The sequence below is a fragment of the Leguminivora glycinivorella genome, chromosome 1, assembly GCF_023078275.1.
Source record: "Leguminivora glycinivorella isolate SPB_JAAS2020 chromosome 1, LegGlyc_1.1, whole genome shotgun sequence".
Classification (NCBI taxonomy): Eukaryota; Metazoa; Arthropoda; class Insecta; order Lepidoptera; family Tortricidae; genus Leguminivora; species Leguminivora glycinivorella.
This window is the reverse complement of record NC_062971.1, coordinates 24,435,630-24,448,044: the sequence shown is the minus strand read 5'-3', so window position 1 is coordinate 24,448,044 and position 12,415 is coordinate 24,435,630. Positions and strand designations below refer to the sequence as shown.

The following is a 12,415-nucleotide window of genomic DNA, read 5'->3' as shown; positions in this document are numbered from 1 at the left end:
CATCTTCTCAATTGGGCTTTGTTAAAAATGTCAAAATAGCTATTTCTGCAACAAGTGCGGAAAGTAGGTGATTTCTGATGAGTGTCATATAAGCCGATACGAGTCGGAATTTCGGAAATCATCTTTGCGCACATGTTTCAAAGTTTTCAAACAATGCTTTACTTTGCATTGTGCGAGTAAATAAAAAAACATAATAAGACAAAATACTTTAGTAATTATTAAAATTAAAAGTTATGTTAGTACAATTTTCGAATTTGAAAGACATTGGTTTTATGGGACTTATAATAGTAAAGTTCAAAATAAATAAAAAAAATTGAAAATTAAAAAGCACTAGTGCGGAAAAGTATTACTTTCCACACGATTTTTATGGGACTGATAGTGAAGTTAAAGTTAAGTTTAACTTCACTATCAGTCCCAGTCATCAGTTAAGTTAAAGTTCAAAGCAAAATAAAAAAAAATGTTAAAAGCACCAGTGAATATTGTGGAAAAGTACCTACTTCTTTCCGCACAATTTTGCTTCATAGAAAACTCACTTTTCGAGCACAAACATTCTAATAGCTATTTTTATGGGACTAATAGTGAAGTTCAAAATTTAAAGAAAAATGAAAAGTAAAAAGCACTAGTGCGGAAAAGTACTTTCCGCACGATTTTGCTTCATAGAAAACGCACTTTTCGAGCACATACAGTGCTATTTTTATGGGACTGATAGAGAAGTAAAAAATTAAAAAAAAAGTAAAAAGCACTAGTACGGAAAAGTACTACTTTCCGCACGATTTTTCTGGGATAGACAGTGAAGTTCAAAATTTAAAAAAAAATTAAAAGTAAAAAGCACTAGTGACTAGTGCGGAAAAGTAGGTACTACTATCCGCACAATTTTGCTTCATAGAATACGCACTTTTCGAGCACATACATTGTAATAGCTATTTTTATGGGACTGATAGTGAAGTCCTAAATAAAATAAAAAATTAAAAGTAAAAAGTACCAGTGCCGAAAAGTACTCTACTTTCCGCACGATCTTACTTTATAGAAAACGCACTTTTGTAATAGCTATTTTTATGGGACTGATAGTGAAGTTCAAAATTAAAAGTAAAAAACACTAGTGCGGAAAAGTACTACTTTCCGCACGATTTTCCGGGGACGGATAGTGAAGTTCAAAATGTAAAAAAAAATAAAAGTAAAAAGCACTAGTGTGGAAAAGTATTACTTTCCGCATGATTTTGTTTCATAGGAAACGCACTTCTCGAGCACACATACATTATAATAGCTATTTTTAATACAGTTGCTCAAAAAGTGCCCGTTTTTTGGCTGTTTAGCGTGCGAGAAGTTGTATTTTACGAACTAGTGCGTAAAAAGTTTATACGTTCCATTTTACGACTACTTACCGAGCTGTTTTCATATTAGTCTAGTTTACTAAGACAGAATAAAACTATAAACATATTATTAAGTGATTAATATTTAAAACGTTAATATTTCATATGTAATGGTTTACTTTTAGTCATACTAAACATAATTTATAAAATGGTTTATACTTTGAAAAATCGGTCATAATGAGTCGTGTAAACAGAACATGGTTGGAACGAAACGCGTCTTCTACTGTCAAAGTAGAGGCGTCTACCATGTTTTAACTTAATGCACGTTCAAAAAACCTCAATATGTTACGCGATTTGTCATAATTATTTTACGTTATTTGCAATACGTCGGGGCATAAATGGATCGATTAAATTAAAATGTAGTTGTACATTAAACAATCGTCCCAAATCGTAAATGTTTATGTTTTTATGGCACCCAATGAAATAAATTATGTTATAGGTAGATGAATAGCAAACTCGAAAATATGCACGCAAGTTTAAAAGCTTCAAAAATACGCCTTTGAATTGTCAAATAATCCGTCAATGTCCATGGGAAAATTGATAGTTCGGATTGTTTTATTTCGTTGTAAGTAAGTAGTAGTGTTTTTTCGCAACTGTATTAAAAAACGTCGTTCGTCACACGTGCGAGAATGTCATTCTTCACTCGTCCCGAGTATGCCACTCGCGTGCCGCTCGTGGCAAAATGTCTCGGGACTCGTGAAGTAATGACATACTTCTCGCACTTATAACGAAATGTACTATTTTATGAGACTCATAGCGAAGTTCATAATTAAAAAAAAATTTAAGTAAAAAGCACTAGTTTGAAAAAGTACTACTTTCCACACGATTTTTCTGGGACGTATAGTGAAGTTCAAAATTTAAAAACATTTGAAAAGTAAAAAGCGCTAGTGCGGAAAAGTACTACTTTCCGCACAATGTTGCTACATAGAAATCGCATTTTCCGAGCACATACATTATAATAGCTATTTTTACGGGACTGATAGCTAAGTTCATAATTAAAAAAAAAGTAAAAAACCCTAGTGCGAAAATGTACAACTTTCCGAACGATTTTTCTGGGACGGATGGTGGCCTTCAAAATTTAAATAAAATTGGAATATAAAAAACACTAGTGCGGAAAAGTACTACTTTCCGCATGATTTTGTTTTATAGAAAACGCACTTTTCGAGCACATACATTGTTATAGCTATTTTTATGGGAGTGATAGTGAAGTTCAAAATTTAAAGTAAAAAGAACTAGTGTGGAAAAGTACTACTTTAAAAGTACCTACTACTTGCTGCACGATTTTGCTTCGTAAAAAACGTACTTTTCGAGCACATGCATTGTAAACGCACTTTTTGAGCACATACATTGTTATAGTTATTTTTATGAGACTGATAGTGAAGTTCAAAATAAATAAAAATTAAAAGTAAAAAACCGGCCAAGAGCGTGTCGGGCCACGCTCAGTGTAGGGTTCCGTAGTTTTCCGTATTTTTCTCAAAAACTACTGAACCTATCAAGTTCAAAACAATTTTCCTAGAAAGTCTTTATAAAGTTCTACATTTGTGATTTTTTTCATATTTTTTAAACATATGGTTCAAAAGTTAGAGGGGGGGGACGCATTTTTTTTTTCCTTTAGGAGCGATTATTTCCAAAAATATTAATATTATCAAAAAACGATCTTAGTAAACCCTTGTTCATTTTTAAATACCTATCCAAAAATATATCATACGTTGGGGTTGGAATAAAAAAATTCAGCCCCCACTTTACATGTAGGGGGTACCCCAATAAAACATTTTTTTCCATTTTTTATTTTTGCACTTTGTTGGCGTGATTAATATACATATTGGTACCAAATTTCAGCTGTCTAGTGCTAACGGTTACTGAGATTATCCGTGGACGGACGGACGGACGGACGGACAGACAGACAGACATGGCGAAACAATAAGGGTTCCTAGTTGACTACGGAACCCTAAAAGTAGGTACAAAACCTTGCTTGCTGTAAAAACCTACTTCATTTTATTCCCTTATAATATACTGATGAGTACGAGTAGGTCAATAATTGTACTATCAAATACAGAAACTAAATGACGTACATGTCAAATCGTAATAACGACGCAAATTCGAGTGCATGCGTCTGAGACAAGCTCTATCTATAGCAAACCAGTTTAAATGTAGAAAGACAACAAGGAACGGATAAAGCTTACCATAACTCAATGAAAACAGGTTTTAAAAACCCTATCGCGATAGGGTTTCGGAGTTAACTTAGTTAGTAGTTATGGTAACCTCATAGTAACAGATTCAATAAGCTTACCGTTTTAAAAGGTTACCTTTAAAAAAGCTTACCGTTTTATTTAGTAAGAAAATTGATTGGGTAAGCAAATTGATGAAGTTAAGCCTAAAAAGGGGTTTTCCGGTCCCTGTTTACGACATTCAATTTCTACTTTCGAAACCTTTTACAGCCTGGCAAAAAAAGAGTAGAAAATAATAGGGGTGCCACCGTCTATGTAAACCAAACTATTGAGAGTATTGAGTCACTTTTGTATGAAAAGTAATTGTTCCTATGATAAAAAAAACCGCCTTCAAAAATAAGTGCGTTACAAAACACGGAGAAACTAAAAAGCCAAAAATAATAAACCTTTGAATTCAGATTTCTTATCGTATTGCAATAATCTAAACATCCAAATTATAAACCTTTAAAAACCTTACATGTGCCTATAACATTTGAAGAGTTCCCTCGATTTCTCCAAGATCCCATCATCAGACCCTGACTTGGTCCCAATGGGACCATCTCGGGGTTATATCCGTTCGATCAAAAAAAAATTTTTGAAAATCGATCCACGATTCTCGGAGATATCGAGTAACATACATACAAAAAAAAAATAAACAAAAAAAAAAAACATTCAGTCGAATTGAGAACCTCCTCCTTTTTTGAAGTCGGTTAAAAATAGTTCCATTTCTATTTTTTTACCAAGCTGTACGCGGCTTATGAGTATAACTAGTAGAGTCTGTTCGGAAAGAAGAGTCGTAAAATGTATTGGACCCCATACATTTCATTTCACTAAGTGTAATACATAAAGAGAATCTCTTTCCGAACAGACTGTACGTGTATGTATTAAATAAACGTTTATACGATAATCTCATACATAACGTAGCCCTTTTGCGCTAATCGTAATAAGCGTTCGAAGGATTGTCTGTTACAGTTCAGATAACTTTTATAATGACCGAATAGTGTAATTCATAATTTATTGCATAATAATCATGTGGTACAAAGCAGGTGTTACAATATGATAGGTTCACACATGAACCCTGTTAGGGCACTGCAAATATTCCTTAAAACTAGCTTAGTAAGTCAGCGTACCAGAAGTGTTTATGTAATAGAGTGCATTCGGGATAAGTGGAATTTAGAATAATCGTATGTCGAGCTCGCCTACTCGTTTAATAACGTTTTATTCCAAGGTAAACCAAATATATATGACTGTAGGTGTGGAAAATGTACCAAGTAAAAGCAAACTTACGGGGCACGCAGCTGCCGAACTTGTCCGGGAACTCGGATATGAGGTCGTCGTTGATGCGGTCCTTCAGCGGGCCCAGGATGATGACCGGCCGCGTGTACGAGATCGTCAGCTGCTGCACCGTCTCGTACGACAACACCGTCTCGTCTTGACCTGACACGCCAACCAACCAACATCAATATAACACACACATTCAACTTAAATCACAGAAAACCATTCTATTCAATTAGTTTATGACTCGAATGAATTTAATTATGCACACTTGAAATTTAAGTGAATTTATTTATGTGAGGTTTATTCATTTATGAGAATTGTGACACTAGTTGTCTAGGTTTTCGAGGGCCACATTTTGAGTTGCATAAAGAGGCGGGTCTGTAATAGTACTGATAATTAGTTACGTAATATTAGACGTTGCATGTTTGCGTTTTCGACTAAGAGGCAATGTACCTACGAGATTCTTAAGCGCTAAGTTTTGTGTGGAATAGTCTGTTTAATACTCTATTGATTTCTCATTGCCAGTCGGTCGGCAGCCTGATTCTAGAAATTGAAATACAATACACGCTTCTACTTATAGAATTGATTTAGGCACACATTTAGCTTACGAATCATTAATATACTTTACAAAACTTTTTTTTTTGTGTAATTGTGTTTGATCATAAAGTATTTGTATGTTAATTTAAGATGATGTGTTATATAATTATATATTGAAGTCTTTACAAAAAATATTAATCTATAAATGTCCAAATTTTTATTACGAAACAACCTCATGCACCAGTTACATAAATAACTATTACACGATCAATTTAGCAAACAACAAATATACCGATTACCGAAATAACCATAGGTCACGGAGGTTACAGCTCGTTGGTAATATTTTGTTCCATTTATTTTTAGAAGTTGATCAATGAAGCTACGCGTCATATCGACGTGGTTTGTCAGCATTTATTACAGACCACTGCAAGAACATGTTTGTGTTCTTTATATTTTATCTTGTCGCGAAAGTCCTATATCGAAAGAGGAATTGTTCAACAAATAAAAAACTTCTAAACCTAAAGTCTTTAAATTAATTCCATTTGTTCAGGTAGGTTCACTCAGAGAAAGACACGTCGCGAGGCAATGCTCTTGCGCGGCAAACGTTCAGTGTAGATGTGCCTCGACCTAGGCACGTCTACACTAATTATTAATAATGTATAAATGTAAGCTTTAAGACAGAAATAATGCATAAATATGGCCCTCACTAACCTGAACTATAAATCCGAAGCGTGCTGGATAACTATGTACGCAGTAACCCACAAACTATTTTCAGGCGTGCAATACCTACTTCTACAGAAAATATGGCTATTGAAAGATTGCGATGGCGATATTAACACGTTTCTCGAGTGTTGACTTATGTCAAACAGATGTCATGTGGTAATCGATGTTGTAAATTATGGTTTGTAGTTATCGGATTACATAAATATTTTAAGTGTATTGTGTTTTAAATATAAATAAATTATGATAAGTATTTAAGTTTTAATTTGTTTTTGGTATGGTTGAGATGCGGCTTGTAGTTTTCATATTTTACATAGTTCATAATTAGGTACTTGTTTTCCTCATCCAATTAAAATAGTATGTGACGTACAACATATAACATTATCATCGTCTATATATCATCGTAAAGGGATTTACTTTAGCAAGAAGCAAATTTGACTTTCAAGTCATACCGTTTCATTTGGATGGCAATTTGTTACTACCTACACTATTTCTAATCATGCTTGTACGTTTTTCCAGGAAATGTGACAATAAAATTCAGCCAAAATTAAGTAAAGCATTCGGGAGGAGCTTTATTTAATCCTCGCTTGTAAAATACTACCAGACCGAGGTGTTCGAAGCGATTGTGCACATCGTAATATACACTGTGTTTGCTAAGCGAGTATATAATTACAGCGGCCCTACGTAATAGAAGCGTTTAACAAACTAATTCTAAAAACATCAGCACAGCATAAATTCTGAAAAACTGAAAAATCAAGCTCGAATGGTATGTCGTGAAGTCGTATGTCGATGTACGCTCGGCATGCTGAGTGCGGCGGGCTGCGGTGACGCTGGCGTGCCATGCGTGCGGCTCGTGCGCCGTGCGTGCCTCGTGCGGGCCGCGTGCGTGCCGCGTGCGGGCCGCGTGCCACGTGCGCTGTCGCGCGTGCTTCCAGTGGCCTCCCCCCACCCCCCACTCCCGCACCCCGCCGGGCGCCCGATCTTTGTCGCTGCGTATGATTGTAAAAAACAACCCAACATAAAGAATGATAACATAATAAAAAAACTGGAGTGTTATTGAAATGAAAACTACGTCTCTAATTGATGATCATAACCAGAATGCGGGAGGTAAGGTATCGGCTACGGCACTCGCAAGCTACGCCTCACTCCCAAAACTTACTCTCGTCCTCGAGATAAATGAGCGTTATCTCCTCCATCATGGGAAGTTCCACTCGGTACAAGATTTCCCCTACACGTAGAAAAATTAACGTTACATACATTTAATAACTGTAAGAAGCGCCCGGGCCGCGCCGGAAGTGTAAACTCTAGGGGAACCTTCCGGAGCGAGGTTTCGGCGCCGGCCAGTAAGAGGCCGACCGACTAGACGAGTCGGACGAGGCAAAAAATCAGAGCTCGTGTCATGACTTCATGAGTAGCTTTTGGAACAAAAATGCAAAAGAACAATACGCGCGAGTAATTGGATGAACAGGTACGGCGGTATGCCGGCACGTAGGCAACTAGAAGCACGGGACGGGTCCCGGCGCGCGCCGCCGACCCACATACACTACACGTGAACACATCGCATCGCCCACACTCTCACCACCCAACCCTGTTTATCTGTACCACAAAGCCTGCGAGATGTCGTAATGAGATCCAGGTAAAAGTAATAACACCCAGTTATTTTATAAACTGCGTTCACGAATTGTACTTTCGTTCGCAGAGTAGGTAAAGGTACAAAACATAATAATGAGATGTATCAGACTCCATCCTTTAGTATTTCGAAATAACCTAAAATAAAATAAAAACAGCGATTCATGAACAATTTCTACATACGAACTATATATATTATAACCATAGCATCAGAAAGCACTAAACAAAGTTGTGTGGTAAAGAGGTGTTTGACAAAAAAAATACTGAAATACTTTCTAACACGCAACGGTAATAAAGTACATAGCTTGTCGTCTGGTCGCTCACAACATCACAGTATATTCGACAAGCGACAATGATGCCGGCACTGGAGTAACAACTAAAACCTATAATAATAAAGCACCGTCATGCTTTACAATAGACACTACAAGCGATAGTTTACTCACACAGATCCAGGACAAATTTGAAATTCAATTTAATAGTAATAAGACCAAATGGACTACTTTAATGAACTGATTGAATCGTGTTTCAAATTACGCAACTAGCCCGAGGCCTGGCGAGACATCCATACCATTAGAATACTTCGATACATTCATTAACTACGCAGTAACAAAATAATATTATACTTCGTAATATTTGGGATAAAATATATATGAACATATACGTCATTTTTTGTTGGAATAGACATACACATAATAAATAAATATAATCTTGTTAGAAGTTATTTCAGAATGCTAGCAAGTGTGGGGGAGTCAGATGATTCATAGCAACACAAGTCATATAATTAGTACGGTTTTGTAACATAGAGCCTATGTAGCTGTTATTCACGTTTAACTCGACGTGTGCAGAATAGGTATCTGTGGTTAGAATAAGCAAATAGCTTGTATATAAAAACGTCCTATCTTTAATACAGTGGTTATTAGACAGCCGCATGAAAAAAACTGCGTAAATGTCCTACGATACGATAAACAGCGAAATAGCGAATGTAATAATGTAGGTCGGTAAACATGTGTGCACTTACCATCGGCGTTAGTGTCCTCTTGTGTATAACAAAGCATGAAAGCTGTAACAAAATGTTTAGTTGAGGTTTAGGTAACAGGGGCGTAGACAATAATATCCCTGCTTCTTCATTTTAAAACATTACAAATATTAGTCGCATTTGCAGTTTCTAATCGTCCATGCCAAAAGATTTATTATTAACAGGTTGGGTAGCCATTCATTACATGAGAATTCATGTACATTGAACAATGTAATAGCCATTCTCTCCTGGACAAGTGAAGAAAAATGAAGAACTAGATTATGAAAATAATTAAACCAACAAAGCTGTAGTAGATTTACAAAATAGGTTTATAATAGCCACGTTTCCAAAATTTTGTAATGCTTTAAAAATCGGAGTATTTTAGCTTTTCACTTTCCCAAATTCCTTGCAGAAGTTTATCATGAAACCCAATAAGCCTTCAAGATTTCTGATGTGCTACCAGACTGGTGTTGTGGAGATACGTTTTTCGATAATATTAGGGAAAGGGAAACTATGCATTTTTACATTAAAGGCAAAGCATACTTTGTGAAATTAGTTACAAATTAGCATTGTGTAAAGCTACCGAAAATGGCACTTACGTTCCTGGTCGGATCCGTCTTCAGATTTGCCGTCGTCTCTGCTCTTCATGAAGGGGAATCTCCTGCTAAAGGACAAGGTCCGTTTTTTTCTTTCTAAAGTTGATTGGCTCTGTAAATATGTAAAAACGTCTTTTTAAGGCTCAGCATGTACCTACAGCATAATATAATTATGTTACTATTGGACTATCCTCGAAATCGGGAAAATATATTCAGGTCTCCTTCTGATCTAAGCTGTGATGTAATGGAACTACTATCTGTTTTAAAAGATTCAAAGATTTTTATTTGTTCAACATAGGTAAGTTACAAGATGTTCAATACACAAACAAACAAATGTATTATTATCTTGAATATATATACTGGCCTTAGCGTCTAATTTAGACGATTTGTGGTGCAATGTCCGAGAGACATAGCTTTTGATGGCTAAACAGACCTATGCGAGATCGACATATTTTGCCACACAGCTGACAAGGGAAGCTTGCAGCCGATTGCGACGTTTCGCTATGGTGTCTTCTTTCTTTCCCTTTTGTCAGCAAATGCCGCAAACCAGAAATAAGAAAGTGTGATACTACCAGAATATACACGTATGTAGATACTAGAACTATTTATAGAACCATGAGTCATGACAGGTTGAATTTGTTTGTATTGTTGTCTAATTCCGTACAATCTGGGTCGTGTCGCTCGAAACGTACGGTGGCCTGATCATTCCGCGGGTTACATAGTTTGGAGACCCATTTGGCTTTTATCAAGGTTACATTGTAGCCCGACAGTGAAACTTCACGGTACATTACTTGTCCATCTAGTGCATCTAGTAAATATTGACGCTGAATAGACCACTAAATTGTCAATGCCACAGAGATGAAACAGGCTATTGCAGTGTCAGCGTGGTTGAACATTAATCACTTTTATCTACATGTACATTGTACGGTCAACCAAATTGAATCATAAGCCACTCTAGAACCCTGTCTTATTGACACCGTGCAATATTGACCATAGAAGTTACTTTTGACGTGGACTGTGAAAAGGTTCTACAGTGGCCTAGGACTCAAATTGGTTGACTGTACACTAGAGTGGTATTGATGGAGTGATACTCACAGTGCTGACGGGCGTGCCCTGGCCCTGGAACTTGACCTGGCGGTCTCGCGCGCGCTGCTTGCGCTCCCAGCGCTTCTTCGACGGAATGATGCCGATGGCGTCGGGATCCGTCGTGTCAAGCCGTCTGCGGGTTGGAAATAATATAATAAAATACTCTCAAAATTGCCTCACCATTTACATCTTGTAAAGCGGCGAATCAAGTTTCTGACCAGCAGTTTTGAGTATCCTTGGCATTAGTCTCCGGAGTTACCAACAAATCGAACTTCTACTGAACAATGTTTCCATTTATTAGATTTACAGCCTTGAATGTTTTCACGTACACCATAAAGTCCATCATTAACGTCTTGTAACATTTTTTAGTTGATCTTATGGCATTTTTTTTAACATAACATAAAGAAAGTGAGATATAATTAAATACCTGGCTTGCCACCACTCGTCGTCGGACGCGTTCGTAACGTGCAGAATGTCGCCGTATCGGAATGGAAGCCCCCGCGAGGGTAGCCCGTCGTCCCTTATTGGGTCGTAGTCGAAAAGTGCTCTGTACAAAAAAAAGTTGCCCACTTAATTACATAGAATTCGATTTTTACTTCAACATCAATGTATGATCAGATTTGAAATTATAAATCGAAATAGATATCATACACGAAAGAAAAGGCGACCAATTTCACCGGTGGTAGAATCGGGGATCGAATCCGCTTACGAGGCTAAGTGCGTTTTCACATTATCCGATCCGATATCGGATGTAGGACTGATATCCCATACATTACAGGCGAAATCTTGGATTTTTCCATTGAAATCCTTCCGACATCCGATATCGGACCGGATAATGTGAAAACGGACTAACGTGTAAGCAATAGACCAACCGGCCGCCGTGTTACCCGTCGAAAACAACAAATCGAATTCAATAAAATAAATTTGTCTTGTTCCTTACTTGGGCAGATTTGATATGTTCCTTTAAATTAGGAAGGTCTATGTAAATAATATGAATTACTTATTCTGATTCCTCACCTGACATACAAGGATCGTTTCTGTGACGTCCGCAAAAGTGTGTGATGCTGTTTCAGTTCATTGATTCGAGCTTCGAATTTGTTGTACTCTTGTGGTCTATATACAACTGTCAACTTTACATTCTGTCCCGTTCCCTAAAATCAAACAAAAATTACACTTAATAAACACAACACACAAACACCAAACACACAACAACACAGACTATATCATACAATGAGATTAATGAGTATAGATAGGCATATTGTACCTTTTACCAGTCACCAGTTGACTGATCGCTGTAATAGGTTTGGGACATCGGGTAGTTTATGTTCAATATACGCGATATGTTTTATTTCATTCGTACGTAACTGTCGACGGAAAAGAAGTTTGAAATGTTAGTATAGTATGAATTTTTTGAAACGAACGTTTCTAAACAAAGGTATTGTTCCTTTTGTGTTGAGCGGGAGCTTCTGTATTTGCACGCGCTAAGACAACAAGAAGCAACTGTATCCTGATAATTGTAAGGTTCAAATCTGTACAGCAGCAAATTTGAGATAGATTATTTTGGAAATGTGAAGCGATAGACCACACCGCTATAGGTGCGAAAATACAGCGTTTCTAATACTTTGATACTTGGTGGTGGTGCTGTAAGTAATGAAACACGTATATTATCACTGTTATTTTTTATTAATGATTTTGTTAACAATCAACAATTGTATATAGCAATATATAAATAGTAATTACATAAATATTAGGTACAAGTCTTGATAAATAAAATAACATAAATAACTAAACAAACCGTAAACCGTATTTATAACAAAACATAACAATGGCGGTCAGATTGAAAAACCTTATCAGTGTTTATTGTCACTTTGCGATGACACCTTAAGGTGCCAGGTGCTTATCAACCTTTTAATCTGGCAGTTTCGCTGTTTAAACGTGTTATTTTTATTATACAGACTGACATATTACCGATGATTA

General features: G+C 36.6%; 1 protein-coding gene across 11 annotated transcripts in view; it reads right to left on the bottom strand.

Annotated features, from left to right (window-relative positions):
- LOC125241778 (disks large 1 tumor suppressor protein) overlaps window positions 1-12,415 on the bottom strand; it is a 64,091-nt gene that overhangs the window by 8,298 nt on the left and 43,378 nt on the right. For 8 of the 11 annotated variants that reach the window (XM_048150439.1, XM_048150511.1, XM_048150703.1 and 5 more), the window contains 7 exons: window positions 11,456-11,589; window positions 10,866-10,985; window positions 10,448-10,571; window positions 9,356-9,464; window positions 8,760-8,801; window positions 7,272-7,340; window positions 4,865-5,014 (listed from right to left, as the gene is read on the bottom strand). In XM_048150439.1, coding sequence (XP_048006396.1) covers window positions 4,865-5,014; window positions 7,272-7,340; window positions 8,760-8,801; window positions 9,356-9,464; window positions 10,448-10,571; window positions 10,866-10,985; window positions 11,456-11,589 — 748 coding nt within the window. The remainder of the gene's footprint in view (window positions 1-4,864; window positions 5,015-7,271; window positions 7,341-8,759; window positions 8,802-9,355; window positions 9,465-10,447; window positions 10,572-10,865; window positions 10,986-11,455; window positions 11,590-12,415) is intronic. The other 3 variants (XM_048150652.1, XM_048150942.1, XM_048150581.1) reach the window with 2 other exon arrangements.